The 21,275-nt window shown below is 44.5% G+C and overlaps 1 protein-coding gene across 2 annotated transcripts in view; it reads left to right on the top strand.

Moving 5' to 3' along the window:
* The window catches only part of shank2b (SH3 and multiple ankyrin repeat domains 2b), a 1,006,494-nt gene that overhangs the window by 921,186 nt on the left and 64,033 nt on the right, over positions 1-21,275 (top strand). For both annotated transcript variants that reach the window (XM_059652213.1, XM_059652214.1), the window contains one exon: positions 19,356-19,491. In XM_059652213.1, coding sequence (XP_059508196.1) covers positions 19,356-19,491 — 136 coding nt within the window. The remainder of the gene's footprint in view (positions 1-19,355; positions 19,492-21,275) is intronic.

Raw genomic sequence — 21,275 nt, 5'->3', positions numbered from 1 at the left:
TTCGTGTAAAAAGACTTTACAGTTCACAGGACAGGGCTAGGAAGAATGGGTTGAGTTGAAATTAAAGATTTGAGGGAGGGGTAATTTGTCTGGATTGACTCTATAACATGATAGTGTTAGGGAATGGCTGAAAATTTTGTTTTGCTGCATGTTAAGATTTTTTAAAAACTGATTTCTTTAGCTTCATTTTATTGTGTTGCTTTTACATAATAAACCTCTGTTCTTTTCTTAGTGAAAATCTGCACCACTGTTTCAGTGAATGACCACCATGAAAAATAAATAACTAAAAAGCTCTATCAAGTCAGATCTCTTTCTGGGTGTACTATCAGCTGGCTCCACAATACAAGATTTACTTTTCTATTAGATTGCAGCTGTTCCTCACTCTGATTAAAATGTGCTGAATTATTTCACCAGGAACATTTTAAGGAGCTAATTCCTGCATAAAACAGAAATTTTCTCATTAACCATGGAGATAAATAATAAAGATGCAACATTACACTTAGAAACATGAGCGAATGAAAAGGGTATTTAAAGAAAGGAATGTGGAAAATCCTTAGACTGTCCGAGAGGTGTAAGGTGTTAACCTGAGATCACGGTTGGTTTGTGGTGTTCTAGATCAATGGCAGCCACAAATATTGCAGATATCCAATTTATGTGGAGCAGTTGCTTTGTTCTTCCAGAAAGAGACCACTACTCATAGCTTTGAAATTAAAAATTCGTCTCCTCTGCTCGCCAAAGCAGTTGGTTCTAATGCAGTTCAATCATGTATCCCCATGCCTGGAATCATTTCCAAGCTAAATAATGCAGGTGTGTTTTTCATCTCCAATACATGAAACTAATTATATCGGTTCAAATAAAAAACAGGAGATATGAGTTTCTTCACATCTGACTGGTTTATCTGTCTTAATAACAGTGTCAATCCTAGTTCAGGCAATTAGTATTTATTTCACATCAGCTTCCTGAAGCTTGACTCAACCTGTGGTCGGGTGACCACTGCAGCCATTTTTAATTCAGTAACTTTCCCTTTTGAAACCTTCAGGCCATAAAAATCCTAGGTATTAAAATCAGATGATGGAATTCAAAAATTAAAAGTTGTATTTTACCATTTTTGTAGCTCACTGTTAAAGTAAAGCTAGTTGAAAAGATATCTGCAAATAGAGGATAGATTCATTTTTGATTTCTCACTTCACATTGAATTAAGCATTTTTAATGCAGGGATAGGGGAATGAGTCTGGTTGGGATGCTCTTTGGAGGGGTATTTGGACTTGGTGGACTGAATGGCCTGCCTCCACACTATAGGGGTTCTACATTCAATTTTAAATAAGTTTATCATTTCGGTAGCAGTGTTTTAAGACTGGCTGTTTAGCTGGCAGTTAAAGTGTTGAGGTTGGTTGGCTCGCCGAACTGGGTTGTTGTTCCACAGACGTTTCATTACCGTACTGGGTAACATCCTCAGTGCAGCCTCTGGTGAAGCGTTGGTGTGTTTTCCCGCCTGTTATTTAAACTCTGGGGACCGTTGAGCTGGATTACCTCACTTCCGGGTTTCCTTCGTCATGGCGTGTATATGGGGTCGAGCTCTATGTGTGTTTATTAATAGCTTTCTTCATGGAGTACCATGCTTCCAGGAATTCTCGTGCCTGTCTCTGCTTAGCCTGTCCCAGGATCTTGGTGTTGTCCCAGTCGAAGTCGCAGTTCTCCTTGTCCATGTGGATTGAGATGAGTAAGTATTGGCCATGTCTTTTTGTAGCCAGTTGGCGTTCATGTTTTCTTGTTAGTTTCCTTCCTGTTTGTCCGATGTAGTGTTTCTCACAGTCTCTGCAGGGGATCTTGTCGATGATATTGGTCCTGTCCATGGCAGGGAGTGGGTCTTCAGTTCAGGTGGGCACTTGTCGTAGGGTTGATGTGGGCTTGTGTGCCACTCTGATGTCCAGCGGTTGTAGGAATCTTGTGACGAGTTCCGACGTGTTCCTGATGTAGGGTTAGTGTGATGAGTGTGTCGGGGCGTGTAGAATCTTTCTGATGCTGTTCCTGTAGGTATCTCCTGACCCAGTTCTTTGGATATCCATTATCCTTGAACACTTGGAAGAGGTATTCCTCTTCTTCCTGGCGTGTTGCTGTAGTGTGTTGTTGCCTTTTTTAAATCATGTTCGCAGGCAGCTTCGTTTGTGTGCGCTGGAATGGTTACTGTTTGTAGTTCAGTACCTGGTCTGTGTGTGGGGCTTTTGGGTATACTTTCATTTGCAGTTCCCCATTTGTCCTGCGCTCAATCATGACGCCCAGGAATGGGAGCTGTTTGTTCTTCTTCTCCTCTCTGGTGAATTTTGTTCCTTTGAGGGTGTTGTTTATAAGTTGTGTGTCTCTCCTCTAATTTGATCTGTTTATTAATGACAAAGGTATCATCTACAGAGCGTATCCATAGTTTAGGTTGGATATGCGGAAGGGCCATCCTTTCCAGTCTTTGCATCACTGCCCCTGCTATGAGTCCGGAGACTGGCTGGCGTTCTCACTGGTGTCCTGTTGATTTGTTTGTATGTTTGGCCGTTGAAGGTGAAGCGGGTGGCCAGGCGTAGGTCCAATAGTTTAAGCATGTTGTCTGTGGAGATGGTTTCACTGGGGTCTTGCTCTTGTTCCAGTAGTGCTGTCATTGTTTCCCTTGCTAGTGATATGCCTATTGATGTGACTAGGGCAGTGACAGCAAACGATATCATGGTCCCCTTGTCCTCTATCTTTATGTCTTTGATGGAGTTGAGGAATTCTTGAGCTGAGTGGATGCAGTGGGGTGATTTGTTGACTCTGTGTCTGAGCCTCCTTTGTAGCTCTCTGGCTAATCTGTGTGATGGCGTGCCTGGTAGGGAGACTATGGGCCTGAGAGGGACTTCCAGCCTGTGCATGTTCGGGAGGCCGTAGAATCGAGGTGTGTTGGTTCCTTCAGGTTTCATTCTTATGTTATGGTCTGATTTTACTAGGCACAGCCAGTTTCGGGCTAGTCACTGTCAATGTTGGACTGGGAGCTCCCGGGCTTTGTGTCGGACCCAACACCTGGCTCAGGTACAGGCTCTGCACGCCCAATCCAACTCTAATACAAAGGGTCATAAATAAATGAAGTATCCAGAACTATATGCAAAATGTCCTGATCCAAGTTATTGGCAAGTCTTTTTGTTTTGATGGTTTTAAAACTAAAAAGTCATTTTGCAACTAAATAATGTATGTAGACAGAAAGGTAGATGAACAAGACAAATGGAAGTCTGTCACCAGAATGTGTTTTGTATATTTTATTTCAATAATGACGTTACTGCTCTGAAAACCTGCAAAAATGTAATGACACTTTTAAAACGTCCAACAGAACACTCCAGACACTTTTTGAAATCACTCTCACTGACTGTTATGACATTTAACAATCGGATTTCTGTGCGCATGTGTTTTTTTCAATTTCCCTTTGGCAGCGACTGAAGAGTTTATTTTGTAAATGCATCCTGTGTACCAAGAAATAAACTCAGCACAAACCTCCATGTGATCTCATTGAACCCTACAAAATACTGTGAACAGGGTAAATGGTGTTCAGCTCAGGGGTGCAATTTAAAAATAAGGGGGATGCCACTTATGAAATAATTTTGCTTCGGGCCTTATGAACATTGAGAATGAGGGGAGATCTTATAGAAACATATCAGATTATGAAGGGAATGGATAAGGTGGAAGCAGAGAGGTTGTTCCCGCTAGCAGGTGAAACCAGGGCTAGAGGGCATAGTTTCAAAATAAAGGGAAGCAGATGTAGGACTGAGGTCAGGAGGAACTTCTTCACCCAAAGGGTTGTGAGTCTGTGGAATTCCCTGCCCAGTGAAGCGGTTGAAGCTATCCCGCTGAATGTGTTTAAGGCAAGGCTGGATACATTTTTTGAACTGTAAGGGAATTAAGGGTTATGGTGAGTGGGCAGGTAAGTGGAGCTGAGTCTCAAAGATCAGCCATGATCTTATGAAATGGCGGGGCAGGCTCGAGGGACTAGATGGCCTACTCCTGATCCTAGTTCTTATGTTCACTTAAAGGGCTGAATGGCTTCATCCAGCTGCCATAATCCTATGACATGGCGAGTCATCAAATTTGAGCATCAAAGGATTACAATTTTTTACTTCTTCCAATCGGGTCCTGGAACATCCCCTCGAGCCCCTCAGTCATGGAGTGCCCCCGTCACTGCTGCAATTCTGGTCAATTATCTTCCTACCCTAGGTTAACACCCTCCTGGAGTCTGCTGACTCTACTCCATTACACACAACTCCAGCTGTTCACACTGCAACTTAGAAAATAGGAGTTGGCCATTCAGCCCTTCAGGCCTGCTCCATAGAATAGAACACTACAGCGCAGTACAGGCCCTTCAGCCCTCGATGTTGTGCCGACCTGTGAAACCAAACTGAAGCTCATCTAACCTACACTATTCCATTATTATCCATATATTTATCCAATGACCATTTAAATGCCCTTAAACTTGGCAAGTCTACTACAGTTGCAGGCAGGGCATTCCACGCCCTTACTACTCTCTGAGTAACGAACCTGCCTCTGACATTTGTCCTATATCTATCACCCCTCAATTTAAAGGTATTTCCCCTCATGCTGGCCAACACCATCCAAGGAAAAAGGCTCCCACTGTCCACCCTATCTAATCCTCTGATACTGTTTATTATGATCATAGCTGATCATTAATACCCTATCCTGCTTCTTCCTCAGACCCTTTGATCCCTATAACCCTAAGAACTCCTTGTGAAAAACATTGTGTTTTGGTCTCGACAGTTTTCTTTGTCAGAGAATTCCACAGGCTCCTGCTGTCTGGGTGAAGACATTTCTCCTCCGCTCAGTCCTAAATGGCCTGGTCAGTGTCCTTAGATTATGACCCACCGGTTTTGGACTCCCCTCTCATCAAGAACATCACAAACGGCACCTGCCTCAGAGCCAGTACTGCTAGATTTCTCCGCACTATAAATGTGCCCCTGTGCATCCAGCAAATGCAGCTTGTGAGCTTATCCACATCCCTTGCAGCTTCTCTGTGATTTAATATTAAAACCCCTCTCAGCTTTCCCAACTCAGATGGAAACCTTCCCACGTTCTCTACTCCCAGGAACTCTTCTAAGCACTAACTTTAACCATTAGCTGCCTAATGATTCCTAGAACTTCTTCCTGAGTTCTAACAATGCAGAGCTATTCAACTGCTCTTGACTCCTTGCTATGTTCCTGACTCTCAATCAATGAAGTTTAGCTGTCTTCTCAGGAACGCAACTAACGACAAAACTTACTGTCATCATCTCCACACTGTCCTTTCAAACTCCTCCTCAGTGACCCCTGAACTGTTCTGGGTGACCTATTAAAATCCTATCGCTAAGTGAAATTGAATGTTGCCATCCAGCAACTCTTGGATCTGTCTGTTCCACCGATGTTACCAGTCAGGGATTGCTGACTTGCTCAGTGCAAACAGTGGATGTAAGACATTTGCAACTGGGCAAAGTGAAAACAACCACAAAGGTGGATTGAGATGGATTGGTATAGATCCTATGGTCTCCTTTCTGATGAAATTCCATGACAATGCACTGCCTGGGAAGGTAATGGAGGATGGAAACCTCACCTTTTCAAATGTAACTGAATGAACACTTGAAATGTCATAACATTCGAGGCTGCAGACCAAGTGTGAGAAAGTTGGGTTTAGAATAGATAGGCCAATACAGACTCCACAGGCAGAATGGACTGTTCTGTGCTATATGAATCCATAATTAAACAGAGAATGAGAAGAATGTGACCCATTCCTTTTCAGTTGTGGCCAGTATAAACTTTAAGCATATTCTGAATACACTGGCTAAGATTTTAACTTTACGATATAGTGATGGTGAGTGACCAGTGGCTGACCTGAAGGATCAGTCTGGTGGAATACCACAGTAAGTGGAGTTCAGGTTGTTCTGCAGTGGACTCTGTGTGGACCGACTCCAGTGTGCACCTGTAGGAGGACAAAGCTATCGAGCTGATGTTGTAAATAAGTTAGATAATAGTGATCTTCAATTCACGTTGTGGGCTAATTGCTGACAAATACTTAATCTCCTTGTCTGAAAATCGTCTCCCCTGTATTTTAACACTGGCATTAACCCAATTACAATAAATGAGTCATATCTGTTATCCTACTGACTCATTTCAAGGCTGTTGTCTTGATTTTAGACAGCAAAGTCTGCCGTAAATAATTTAAATTCCTGTACAATTAACATCCGAAAGAAAGAAATTAATGAACACTATAACAGATGTTCCCTTCAGTGAGGCTGCTCAGGCGTGATGCCACCGAGCATGCTTTAGACAAAGGCAGGAGTGGAGATCGCAGAACCGTCCCAAAAAAGGGACAGTCAAGCTTGAAGGCCAATTGAAAGTTTCGGAATTAAGATTGATTAAAATTTTGTTGTAGGCTAGGGCATCAAAGCATACTTTAACAAGGAAGATAGCTGAATTTGCAGATCAGCTGTGTAATAACACAACAGATTCAAAGGACTGAATGGTCACCTCCTGTTCCAGTCTTCCTGTGAATGTTGGGAAAGAAAAATAATGGGAATTTTAATGCAGAGCAATCCTGCTGGGACACAGTGGTGTTGTAAAGATGGAACAGTTTCTGCTCAGCAATACTTGAAGATTACTCTGTAGCTGCATTAGGATGCAACTGTCCAGTTAAAGAACATTTTAAAATTAGATTTCAAATGAGCTGAGGATTTTTAAATCTGGTTTTCAATAATCATCGATTCCTATGTGTTATGTAAACATTAACATGCTTGTACTACAGTTCATCCCATTAGGCATCTATAAGCAGTTCATGTACTGAGTGAGTATACATTAAATCGCAGTATTAATGCATTGAATTGGCAGTTGACATTCACTCAGTCAGTCACTAATGAGGATGATTGCCCACTTAAGGACTTCCGTGTCACTGGTCATGAGTTCTGTGCCAATCCTAGAGCCAGATCTCTGGCTGCAGATTTGGCAGGTGTTTCCAGGAAGTTGAATTGATCCTTGAAGTTTTGAGAACATTGGTAACCCTTTCTCTAAGTCATTTTTCATACTTCCTCCTGCCAGCACCTTCCTGGGTGTTCGCAAAGAATTGCCGTAAAATGCTGTCAGTCCTCAGGCTTGTTGCTTTTTTTAGCTAGCAATGTCCTGGTCTCCCCTTTGGATCTAATACTGTCCCTAATTTCTTTATAAACCATGGTTGAGCTGCTTTTCCTTTTTTATTTTTGCACTAGATAGGAACAAGTAATTGTTTCAATTTATGCCCACATTCCTCAACTATTAGCCATTGCCTATCTACTGCCAGCTCTTTTAGAAAAGTTACCCAATCTGTCATTGCCAACATACACCTTGTATCCTTGTCATTCCCTTTGATTAGATTCAGGACCCTAGTTTCAGATTTGATGCTTCACACTATCTTAATGAACAGTTCTATTATTTTATGGTCACTCTTCCCCAACGGAATTCTACACAAGACTGTTTAATTAATCGTTTCTTATTGCATAGTACCCATTCTAGTATATCCCAATCTCTAGTTGGTTCCTCGATGTATTTGTTTAAAAATCCATCATGTTAATGCTCTGGTAGATCCGGCTCCACAGTAACACTGTTAGATTGGTTTCTCCTATCATAAAATGTCGAGCATCCATAGTATCTGGATAAATGCAATATCATTGCAAACTCTCTCAGCAGAGTAGATACATCACCCACACCTGGTCAGTCGAATATTCCACCTGTCATATCCGTTGATGAGCAGAGTCTGGAATATGTTGAGTACTTTGTTTCCAAGATCTGTGTCATTTCAATCTCCTACAATGGCAGCAAGACCTCTGTGAGTCAATGGTAACCATTATTGAACAGCCCAGTTGTGGTTACCTCCCTCCTTGGCTGTGTCTCAGCAACACATAACAGCACAGGAAAAATGCCACTGGCAATGTATAAGAGATAAACTCAGATCATTTTTTTGATCATTGAAGACTTTAACCATTCAGTCAACAGGAGGTAGTGTCACGATATCATCTCACAAAATGTTTATTAACAAAGATCATACTTAACCAAGTCACACAGCCACTTTCCTGGCTCAGAGCAGTTGCTTTTTGCTGTAGAGCAGTCTGATCTTCAGTTTTGGACTCAGCACATGTTTTGGTCACTGAAAACTTGTTAACAGCTTCCCACCCACTCAGCATCTGTACGATGAGTCCCACTCTGGTCCCAGTGAAATGCGGCAGGTACATAATTGGCTGAGGTGCAACAGATTGGAATTAAACAATTAGAATGATCATAAGACCATAAGAGACAGAGCAGAATTGGGCCATTCAGCTCCGGTCTGCACCTCCATTCGATCATGGCTAATATGTTCCTCAACCCCATCCCCCTGCCTTCTCCCTGTAACCCCTGGCCCCCTTACTAATTAAGAGCCCAACTACCTCTGTCTTAAATATACTCAGTGACTTGGCTTCCACAGCGTTCTGTGGCAATGAGTTCCATAAAGTCGCCAGCCTCTGGCTGAAGAAATTCCTCCTCATCTCAATTCTAAAGACTCATCTTTGAGCCTATGCCAAGTGGGAGCTTGTCCATTCCTTCCATTTTGTTTCTTGCTTACCCGTCCTTTCTTTCTTTCTTTTCTCCCCAACTTTACTTCCCTCCATTCTTCAGACTGACTTGATGGACTCCCAACTTTAGGACTGTAATGCTGAACCTCTAACTTTATTTCCTTATTGTTCTCATTGATACCGAAGATGTTGTATCTGGGTATCTTTGTGCCTAAGATGGCACCAGAAATAACACACTTCACTGCACTCGTGTCTTCTTGTACCTGAGGGATACACTCAAGATAAATACACTTCAGTGATTGAAAGTTCTACACGATAAAAACTGATCACAAACAATGACAGAACTACACTCTGAAAGGAAGGAACTCTAAATGTATTTTAGCATAATATAATTGCTTGTCTAAAACATTACAAGTTTCAAAACTAACCCTAACATAGAACACAGCTTTTCTTTTCACACAACAGATTTTGTGTGTCTGACACATGTACAGTACTGAACAGGGCCTGTGGCCCATCGTATCTGCTCCATTGGAAATTGGTATAGGAATGGAATGTACATTGCAGGTTGCTTATTCAAACTTCAGTATGATGCCTCAGTAAAAGGCAGTGAAGGAAGTCAAGATCCTCACTTGTCAGGTGTGAAGAAATCAATCACATACTTACCAAGTGTCAGACATTGATGACGATTCAACAAAATATGACAGTAGGTTCAATGATTAATATGTTTGGTTACTTGATCATATGTAAACCAAAGCTCCTGATTAAATACGAACTTAGAACATAGAACATAGAACATTACAGCACAGTACAGGCCCTTCGGCCCTCGATGTTGTGCCGACCTGTCATACCGATCTCAAGCCCATCTAACCTACACTATTCCATGTATGACCATATGCTTATCCAATGACGACTTAAATGTACCCAAAGTTGGCAAATCTACTACCGTTGCAGGCAAAGCGTTCCATTCCCTTACTACTCTCTGAGTAAAGAAACTACCGCTGACATCTGTCCTATATCTTTCATCCCTCAATTTAAAGCTATGCCCCCTCATGCTCGCCGTCACCATCCTAGGATAAAGGCCCTCCCTATCCACCCTATCTAATCCTCTGATTATTTTATATGTTTCAATTAAGTAACTTCTCTAAAAATATCTCTGCCACCTTCTTCAGATTCAGTAAGCTCGCTAACAACTGCAAATGTACTTCTGAAATCAGCTTCAGAACGTTGAGCCAAAACCCACGAAAACCAACATGGCCTGGCAACTGGTGGCTGAATCTCACTAACTCTGGCTGAGTCCGAGGTACTCTGAGGTTTATTGTATGAGGATTTCACATTATGAGGCTTAGTGGGTTTTCTTGTCATATCTGACCAACCCACCTCATTAGCTAGCTACCCTGCCACAATGGCATGCTTCACATCCAATTCCAGCCCCATCTCACCACCAACAGAATTACCAAGTACAATTCGTAGCTCAGTACCAGAATTCATGGTTACTCCTGTACCTGGGCTTTGTTCAAAAGGCCTCTGTGTGCTCACTCAAGCACAGTCAGCCTGGAACAGCCCACTAAATGGTTTCCTGCTATTTGGACATGGGAGACAGGGTGACGTTTGGTACCCTGCTGGACGGGATGGAATGGCCCCTTCCTCCAGGACCAGCGGAGGAGACCCCCAACACCGTACCATGGTCCGAGGGTGCCACCCAGGTGAGTGCGGTCTCAGCATTTGGAGGAAAGCCCAGCATGACAGGGAAGAGCTCCGTGTCTTTCTCCACTCTGACAGGGTTAGGCTACACCATCCTCTCTCCAATATCTCACCCTACTCACTCACTGCTATTGAACCCACCTCCCACCAAGGCTGATGTTCATGCACTCTCACTATCACCTGCAATATCCTCCCTCACTCACCCCAACCCCAGCACCACTAACCCTGCCCTGCTCACTTTGTTTTCCCAATGTGTGGCAAGATTAGTAAAATGGTTGTTGAGTCATTAACAAAGCATTTAATAAGCCGCGGTGAACATGAACTGGCATTGATCCGTTGCCGAGTAGAAAGCAGAAAGATGGAGTAAGGTGATTGTGACAATGAGGTGGGCCTTGCTGTGTTTATTGCCTGAATCTGCCGCACACCTCAACATTTGCCCACCGCCCAGACCCTATCAGCTTCTGCCCTGGCCTAGAGTCTTCCTACGTGGCCCTGTTTCTAGAGGGAGTTCCAGGGGAAGGGTTAAGCAAACACAAAGCTGCAAAGATACCAATACGCGCTCTTTAATATCCATGCTGCACTTCAGTGACTGGGAGGAGATTACTAACAGGTAACTTAGTCTGTCAACCTGCATCAGGCTTTGAGTCGAAGAATCTCAATGATGAGGCAAATGGTGGCAAAGAAAAACATGGTTGTTCGTTACTTTTTGTACAATGTTTTAAACAAAACACCAGGTCAAACAGTCCCCCTGGGACAGTGACTTAATCTAATCTGTGTCAGAGAGCAGGTGACTGACCCCTGGAGTGTTAATGGAAAAAGTTGAGCACGTTTGTAACAGGTAGGCAAGTGACGAAACCCATTAGTTTATTTCAGTTGAGAATAATAATCAATGATTGATTTGAGCTTATGAAAAACAGAATTGCAGTTTTTTTCAATGAGCTCCAGTCCAATCAGTTCTAATCAGTAGTTTAGAGGAGACCTGATTGAGTCACAAGCATGGGTAACCTTTCTTCTAGAAAGGAGTTTTTCAGAAGAGTTAGCAAAATAAATTACCACAGCAGAAAATGTCAGTAAAACCTCCAGACAAGACAGAGTGTTTGATTAGAAAAAATGTTGCCCCCACATATTTTTGAAATCTTTCTTCTCTCATCTTAAAATATGGCCCCTCATCTTGAAATCCTCCATACCAGGGAAAAGATACCTGCCATTCACCTTACCTATACCCCACATGGTTTTATAAGCCTCTATAAGATCACCTCTCAGTCTCAAGTGAAAAATGTCTCAGCCTATCCAGCCTCTCCTTATAACTCAAGCACTCCAATCCTGGAAAGATCCTGATAAATCTCTTCTGAACCCTCCCCAGCTTAATAATATCCTTCCTGCAACAGGTTGACCAGAACTGGACACAACATTCCAGAAGGGGCCTCACCAATGTCCTGTACAACCTCAACATAATGCTCCAACTCCTATACTCAAAGGACTGAGCAATGAAGGCAAGCAAGCCCAACACCCTTTTAATCACCCTATCTCTGTGTGACACAAACTTCAAAGAACTATGTACCTGAACCCTTAGGTCTGACTGTTCTTCAACACTGCCCAAGGCCCTACTTTTAATTGTATAAGTCCTGCCCACCTTTGCTTTACCAAACTGGTAAATAAAAGAATTGCAGCCTGTTGTGACTATTTTTGAGTGACTAACATCAGAGCAACTAACATAAAAACTATTCAACCAGATTTCATCCTGAGATCCAACATGTCTAGCAGTAACAGCAGCTGGGATCATAACAACAGAAAACGAAACAAGTCCTGAACTCTGGATCCCACTACCTTATTGGAATCCTGATGTGCCCAAATGTTGGTGGGTTGAGAATGGGCCTGTTCAAGCACACACAGGCCCATGGTAAAAACTCGTGCCTGAGTGGGCACCATCATCGAATCAAAGTACAGCGTTTGGGTGGAGAGTTGCTTGGATTATTATGTTTGTTTCTGGAGTGGGATTTGACTGTCAACCATTTGGATGCGAGGTAAGCAGTGGTGGCATAGTGGCATTGCCACTGAGCGAGAGGCTTAGGTAATGTTCTGTGGTCCTGGGTTCAAATTCCACAATGGCAAAAGAGAGCATTTGAAATGATAGAAAGTTGGAGTTAAGTGTCCAGCAATGATCGTGTAACAATTGTTGTAAAAACCCATTTCACTCACTGCCCTTTTATGGAAGAAAATCTGCCATCCTTACCTGGTCTGGGCTGCCTGTGACTGTTAACTGCCCTCTGGGCAATTAGGCAACTGGCGATACATGCTGGGTCGGCCAGCAATACCCACATCCCTTAGTCAAATAAAATAAGAGTTCTACCACTGAACCTGAGGCCAGAGTTAAAATGCTGCTTTGGAATGTAGCTTTGGGTCAGAGTAAATCCAGCTGCTTTTATCTAAGTAAAGTTTAACAATGTCAGGAGATCTCACACCCGTGTTGTGCTCCTCTTGCTCAATGTGGGAGCTCGGGGACAGGGCTGATGTCCCTGACTCCTTCACGTGCAGTAAGTGTGTCCAGCTGCAGCTCTTGTTAGACCGCATGACGGCTCTGGAGCTGCGGATGGACTCACTTTGGAGCATGTGCGATGCTGAGAGGGTCGTGGATAGCACATTTAGCAATTTGGTTCACACCGCAGATTAGGATTGCCGAGGGGGATAGCGAATGGGTGACCAAAAGGCAGAGGAAGAGCAGGAAGGCAGTGCAGGTGTCCCCTGCAGTCATCTCCCTCCAAAACAGGTATTCCGTTTTGGATACTGTTGGGGGAGATGGCTCACCAGGGGAAGGCAGCAGTAGCCAGGTTCAAGGCACCGTGGCTGGCTCTGCTGTACAGAGGGGCAGGAAAAAGAGTGTAAGGGCAATAGTCATTGGGGATTCAATTGTAAGGGGAGTAGACAGGTGGTTCTGCGGTCGAAAATGGGACTCCCGAATGGTATGTTGCCTCCCAGGTGCACGGGTCAAGGATGTCTCCGATCGGCTGCAGAACGTTCTGAAGGGGGAGGGTGAACAGCCAGCTGTCGTGGTGCATATAGGGACCAATGATATAGGCAGAAAACGGGATGAGGTCCTACAAGCGGAATTTAGGGAGTTAGGAGCCAAGTTAAAAAGTAGGACCTCAAAGGTAGTAATCTCAGGATTGCTACCAGTGCCACATGCTAGTCCGTGCAGAAATAAAAGAATAGCCAAGATGAATGCGTGGCTTGAGAGATGGTGTAGGAGGGAGGGGTTCAGATTTTTGGGACATTGGAACCGGTTCTGGGGACGGTGAGACTATTACAAATTGGACGGTCTACACCTGAGCTGGACTGGAACCAATGTCCTGGGGGGTGCTTTTGCTAATGCTGTGGGGGAGGGTTTAAACTAATGTGGCAGGGGATGGGAACCAAATATTGGACAGAAAAGAGGTGGTAACGATAGCCGGTAGGGAACTAGATAATGGAGTCAGTGTGACTAAAGGGAATAGTAGTCGGGGAGAAGATGATGAACACAAAGGGACAGGTGGTCTGAGGTGCATTTGTTTGAATGCGAGAAGTGTCGTAGATAAGGCAGATGAGCTTAGGGCTTGGATCGGTACCTGGAAGTACGATGTTATTGCTATTACTGAGACTTGGTTGAGGGAAGGGCATGATTGGCAACTAGTTGTCCCAGGATATCGATGCTTCAGGCGGGATCGAGAGGGAGGTAAAAGGGGTGGAGGAGTTGCAGTACTGGCCAAAGACGATATCACAGTCGCACTGAAGGAGGGCCCCATGGAGGACTCGTAGTGAGGCAATATGGGTAGAACTCAGAAATAGGAAGGATGCAGTAACAATGTTGGGGCTGTACTACAGGCCTCCCAACAGTGAGCGTGAGATAGAGGTACAAATATGTAAACAGATAACGGAAAGGTGTAGGAGAAACAGGGTGGTGGTGATGGGAGATTTTAATTTTCCCAACATTGACTGGGATTCACTCAGTGTTAGGGGTCAAGATGGAGCAGAATTTGTAAGGTGTGTCCAGGAGGTTTTCTAGACCAGTATTGTATGTAGTCCAACTCGGGAAGGGGCCATACTGGACCTGGTGTTGGGGAATGAACCTGGCCAGGTGGTTGATATTACAGTAGGGGACTACTTTGGAAATAGCGACCACAATTCCATAAGTTTTACAATACTCATGGACAAGAATGGGAGTGGTCCTAAAGGAAGAGTACTAAACTGGGGGAAGGCTGACTATACCAAGATTCGGCAGGATCTGAGGAATGTAGATTGGGAGAAACTGTTTGAAGGTAAATCCACATTTGACATGTGGGAGGCTTTTAAAGAGAGGTTGATTAGTGTGCAGGAGAGACATGTTCCTGTGAAAATGAGGAATAGAAAAGGCAAGATTAAGGAACGATGGATGACAGGTGAAATTGTGAGACTAGCCAAGAGGAAAAAGGAAGCATACATGAGGTCTAGGCGACTGAAGACAGACAAAGCTTTGCAAGAATATCGGGAATGTAGAGCGAATCTGGAATGAGGCATTGAGGGCTAAGAGAGGACAAGAGATATTGCTGGCAAACATGGTTAAGGAAAATCCCAAAGCCTGTTATTCGTAAATAAAGAGCAAGAGGGTAACCAGAGAAAGGACTGGCCCACTTAAGGACAAAGAAGGAAAGTTATGCGCTGATTCAGAGAAAATGGGTGACATTCTTAATGAGTACTTTGCATCGGTATTCACCAAGGAGAGGGACATGACAGATGTTGAGGTTAGGGATAGATGTTTGCTTACTCTAGGTCAAGTTGACATACGGAAGGAGGAAGTGTTGGGTATCCTAAAAGACATTAAGGTGGACAAGTCCCCAGGTCCGGATGGGATCTATCCCAGGGTACTGAGGGAAGCAAGAGAGAAAATAGTGAGGGCTTTAACAGATATTTTTGCAGCATCTTTAGACACGGGTGAGGTCCCGGAGGACTGGAGACTAGGTAATGTTGTCCCCTTGTTTAAGAAGGGCAGCAAGGATAATCCAGGTAATTATCGACCGGTGAGCCTGACGTCAGTGGTAGGGAAGCTACTGGAGAACATACGGAGGGATAGGATCTATTCCCATTTGGAAGAAAATGGGCATATCAGTGATAGGCAACATGGTTTGTGCAGGGAAGGTCATGTCTTACCAACTTAATAGAATTCTTTGAGGACGTGACAAAGTTGATTGAGGGAAAGGCTGTAGATGTCATATACATGGACTTCAGTAAGGTGTTTGATAAGGTTCCCCATGGCAGGCTGATGGAGAAAGTGAAGTCACATGGGGTCCAGGGTGTGCTAGCTAAATGGATGAAAAAAAACTGGCTGGGCAACAGGAGACAGAGGGTAGTAGTAGAAGGGAGTTTCACAAATTGGAGACCTGTGACCAGTGGTGTTCCACAGGGATCTGTGCTGGGACCACTGTTGTTTGTGATATATGTAAATGATCTGGAGGAAGGTGTAGGTGGTCTGATCAGCAAGTTTGCTGATGACACTAAGATTGGTGGAGTAGCAGACAGTGAAGGGGACTGTCAGAGATTACAGCAGAATATAGATAGACTGGAGAGTTGGGCAGATAAATGGCAGATGGAGTTCAATCCGGGCAAATGCGAGGTGATACATTTTGGACGATCAAATTCGAGGCCGAACTGTACAGTAAATGGAAAAGTCCTAGGGAAAATTGATGAACAGAGAGATCTGGGTGTTCAGGTCCATTGTTCCCTGAAGGTGACAGCGCAGGTCAATAGGGTGATCAAGAAGGCATATGGCATGCTTTCCTTCATCGCACAGGGTATTGAGTACAAGAGTTGGCAGGTCATGTTGCAGTTGTATAGGACTTTGGTTCGGCCACATTTGGAGTACTGTGTACAGTTCTGGTCGCCACATTACCAAAAGGATGTGGATGCTTTGGAGACGGTGCAGAGGAGATTTACCAGGATGATGCCTGGTATGGAGGGTGCTAGCTATGAAGAGAGGTTGAGTAGATTAGGATTATTTTCATTAGCAACACAGAGATTGAGGGGGGTCCTAATTGAGGTCTACAAAAACATGGGGGGTACAGACAGGGTGGATAGCAAAAAGCTTTTTCCCAGAGTGGGGGACTCAATTACTAGGGGTCATGAGTTCAAAGTGAGAGGAGGAAAGTTTAGGGGGGATATGCGTGGAAAGTTCTTTACACAGAGGGTGGTGGGTGTCTGGAATGCGTTGCCAGTGGAGGTGGTAGACACAGACACGTTAGCGTCTTTTAAGATATATTTGGACAGGTACGTGGATGGGCAGGGAGCAAATGGACACAGACCGTTAGAAAATAGATGACTGGTTAGACAGAGGACCTTGATCGGTGCAGGCTTGGAGGGCCGAAGGGCCTGCTCCTGTGCTGTAGGTTTCTTTGTTCTTCTTTGTTCTTTGTTCTTGCCCAGTACCAAATTGCCAATACAGCAACTGAGCAACGTGTGATTCTCTGTGTGAATGCACTGTGCTGAGTGAGTAAAGACGGTCAACTCAGAAGCCCGATTTAGCCTGGGTGCACGCTGGCTCTGACTATGCACTGGTGCCAATCCTGTGGAGTGAGAGTGCACCAGATGGGAAAACTGCACTAGTAACATGCTGCATTACTATGATCTGTGAGAGCTAACACTGCTAAATGAAGATAACGTCGGGTCATTATCAACTCTCCTGTTCCAATGTAACCTTCAGGTATAACTAGTCTGTGCTCACTATCTCAGTGACACTCTGTCTCTGGGATGTAGAAAAACAGTGAGTTCCTCTGAGCATGTCACTACAAGTTCTTGTCATGTCACCACATGTTCTGCAAGGGTGAAAGCAGAATGATTTTACAGTTCAAATTGTCTTATGTTTCATCAGATCAACTTAGTGCTTTAACAGTAACTTTAGCATCATGTAAAAATCATGAACATCATCACATTGAGAATGTGTTTCTACTGAAGATTAATTTGTGCAGTCAGCCATTCATTGTGACCCTAGCACATTACATACACACACTCTCTCTTACACTAAATCTCTCGTGCATGCTCTCTATCTCTCTCTCACACGCAGTCTATCTTCCGCACACACACTATCTCTCTCTCTCTCACATGCACACACTCTATCTCTCACACACGTGCACACATACATGGATATACATTTGTGTATACACGTGCACACCATGTGTGTACATCACATGGCATTTCATGGGGTCATGGTGGCCACTGTTGTTCATTCTGCCCAGCTCTGTTTGTTTGGCACTTTCTGCATTCATTCGTGCGACATGGGCATTGTTGACTAGGACAGTAGTCATTGCCCGACTCTCGCTGTCCTTCAGTTGGGGGTGAGCTGCATTCTTGAACCTCTGCAAGTAGACCCACAATGCCCTTACGGAGTGAATTCCAGAGTTTTGATTTGGTGTCAGTGAAAGAACAGGGATATATTTCCAAGATAATGAAATGTGGGGCTGGATGAACACAGCAGGCCAAGCAGCATCTCAGGAGCACAAAAGCTGACGTTTCGGGCCTAGACCCTTCATCAGAGAGGGGGATGGGGAGAGGGAACTGGAATAAATAGGGAGAGAGGGGGAGGCGGACCGAAGATGGAGAGTAAAGAAGATAGATGGAGAGAAGAGTATAGGTGGGGAGGTAGGGAGGGGATAGGTCAGTCCAGGGAAGACGGACAGGTCAAGGAGGTGGGATGAGGTTGGTAGGTAGGAGATGGAGGTGCGGCTTGGGGTCGGAGGAAGGGATGGGTGAGAGGAAGAACAGGTTAGGGAGGCAGAGACAGGTTGGACTGGTTTTGGGATGCTGTGGGTGGAGGAGAAGAGCTGGGCTGGTTGTGTGGTGCAGTGGGGGGAGGGGACGAACTGGGCTGGTTTTGGGATGCCATGGGGGAAGGGGAGATTTTGAAACTGGTGAAGTCCACATTAATACCATTGGGCTGCAGGGTTCCCAAGCGGAATATGCGTTGCTGTTCCTGCAACCTTTGGGTGGCATCATTGTGGCACTGCAGGAGGCCCATGATGGACATGTCATCTAAAGAATGGGAGGGGGAGTGGAAATGGCTTGCGACTGGGAGGTGCAGTTGTTTATTGCGAACCGAGCAGAGGTGTTCTGCAAAGCGGTCCCCAAGCCAGGATGGCAAGTGGCTTGGAGGGAAATTGAAAGTGCTGGTGTCCCCATATATTTTCTGCCCTTGACCTTCTAAATCAAAGGGCGTTTGGAAGGTGCTGTGTGAGGATCTTTAGTGAATTTCTGCAGTGCATCTTGTAGATAGTACACATTGCTGGTACTGAGCGTCAGTGATAAGGAATTGGATACTTTCTGTGGAGTTTTATGGTGCTGGGTAGACTATATCATTCTTCGTTATACTTGCTGCTGTTTCTTTCCTTTCCATTGCTAAGCTTGCAGTGTTACTTGCTCACAAAAGCAAGTCATTGTTCAGACAATGTTCCGTTTTGCTGCTGTCTCAAGGTTTAGCACTGACACTCATTGTTTGGTTTTAATGTACCTTAATGGAGATGGAAAGGTGGTTTCCAGTTAGTTTTCCTGTCTCAACTTCCTACATGCTCCCATATTCCTTTCACTATTGAAATGATGCCCTTATTTTCAAATATTCACTCCAGGAGGAATAGCCTAGTTCTTCCAGAAGAACACTCACTGGTCTGGCTGCAGTGACTGTGACTTGGAGGCTTTAACCTTTTAAACTGGGTCACTAAATCAGATAGCCTCAAGGAAGAAAGGAAAAGTTAATCTTTCGGGTCACTGTCTGTTCGTCCAAACTAGAAACGGTTCAAGCTGTAGCAGCTTTAGGCGGATGTAAATTTGCAGTAAGTGGGAGAGGGAGGTGAAGAGTATCAACAGTATTGCATCAGAACATCGTCACCTGATTTGGCTTTTGTTAGTTCAGGATGTTAAAGGGTTACAGAACAAAGACCAGGAAGCTGCAGAGTAACGAGGACCTCAATGAATGGCAGAACACTCCCAAAGAGCTGATCGGCCCCATCCTGACCCTTTGTAGCAGTGCAGGGCCATGTGGAACTGTGTCTTTGGTTATTGTTACTAAATGTACTCATTTCAAATCTCTTACAGGTCAACAATGAAAACGTTGTCAAGGTTGGTCACAGACAAGTGGTGAACATGATCCGCCAGGGAGGAAACCATTTGGTGTTAAAGGTTGTGACAGTGAGCAGGAATCTCGATCCAGAGGACATTGCCCGAAAGAAAGGTACTACTTTCTTTCTCTGGCTCTTCCTTGTTGAACAGCGTCCCATTGGTATGAATTAGCAGCTTATTTTGAACTTCTAGCACCAAAACGAGCCGTTCAGCCTGATTGGTCAATGCGAGCATTTGTATTCTGCCCAAGCCTCCTCTCAGTTGTCATTATCAATCCTACCGACAGATTCCTTCCTCCCTCTAGCACATCCTCCCTCCTCAAAATGTCTCTCTTACTCGGCTCAACTATCTCTTAGAAAGTCACACATTCTCAGGGTACAGGGGATACAGTGTCAGCCCAGTAATTTATATCTGAGAATAGAAATAACAACTTGAATTCATGTAGCACTTTTGCGGTAGCAACTTCACCAAATCTCCTTCACAAAAGCAATGATCAGACAACATTTTGAGGACTGAATAAAACACAACGAAAGAACTGCGGATGCTGGAAATCGGAAACAACAGCAGAGTTGTTAGAAAAGCCCAGTAGGTCAAGCAGAATCTGTGAAGAGAAATCAGGGATAGTGGGAACTCGTAGGAACTGCCAAGGCTGGAGAATCGTGTAGGGCTGGATGAACATTGCAGGCCAAGCAGCATCAGAGGAGCCCTAAAGAAGGCCCCAGATCCGAAATGTCAGCGTTCCTGCTCCTTTGATGCTGCCTGACCAGCTGTGTTCATCCAGATCTACACCCCATTATCTCAGAGAAATCAGAGTTAACATTTCAGGTCTGGTGACCCTTCCTCAGAACTGACGGTACCTAGGGAAATTTTGGTCTTTATGCAGAAGATAGGGAGGTGGGAGGGGGTAAAAAGTAAACAATAGGTGAGAATAGAGCCCAAAGAGAGAGAGGAACAGTTGGACAGACAAGAAAGTGCTTATAGGCCAGCCTGGGAGGATGAATTAATGTTAATGGGGATTGCTAGTGGCTAACAATGGATAGTGTGTAACAGCAGTCCAAGTGATAACAAGGCCTGGTGTGTGGGGGTTGAGATAAGGACATAGGAGAAGGTGCCTCAAGCCCTAAAATTGTTGACCTCGATATTGAGTCCAGAGGACTTTACAGTTCCCAAGTGGAAAATGAGGTGCTGCTCTTGCTCCTTGCAGCTTGCGCTGAGCTTTGCTGGGATACTGCGGCAAGCCCGAGACAGAGACATTGGCCATGGAATGTGTTAAAGCGGCAAGCGTCAGGAAGCTCAGGGACGTTATTGCAGGTAGAACGTACGTGTCTTATGAAGCAGTCACCCAGTCTATGTTTTGTTTCCCCAGTGTAGAAGCTGTAGAAATGCTGCTATTAAGCTTTTGGAGAGCTCCTCCTTTGTCAGGTGACTTCTGGTAGGTGAGGACAAGGGGTCCCCATTGCTGTTGTTGGAAGGGAGGAAGGGGGTGAGGGTTGAAGTGTCAGAGATGGCTTAGATCCGGCTGAGGGCCCAGTCAACAATGGTGCTGGGGAGCCCTTTGTAGAGGAAGAAGGTGGACATTTCAGATGACCCCTTGTCGAAGTTGGCATCATTGGAACAGATGCAGTGGAAACAGAGGAACTGGAAGAATGAAATAAAGTCTTTGCTGGAAATAGGATATGAGGATGTACAATCAAACTAACTGGGAGTCAATGCATTTGTAGTGGATATTGGTGGCCAGTCGATCCCTAGAAATTGAAGCAGATAGCAAGGAAGGGAGGGGAGGAGTCAGAGTTGGACCTGGTGAAGGTGACAGTAAAGTGGAAATTGGAAGTGAAGTTGACAAATGTTTCTAATTCCGTACGAGAGAGAGAAAAGCAGTTCCAACAAAAACATCGA

The sequence above is a fragment of the Stegostoma tigrinum genome, chromosome 17 (assembly GCF_030684315.1).
Source record: "Stegostoma tigrinum isolate sSteTig4 chromosome 17, sSteTig4.hap1, whole genome shotgun sequence".
NCBI classification, from domain to species: domain Eukaryota; kingdom Metazoa; phylum Chordata; class Chondrichthyes; order Orectolobiformes; family Stegostomatidae; genus Stegostoma; species Stegostoma tigrinum.
This window is presented reverse-complemented; position numbering and strand designations above follow the sequence as displayed.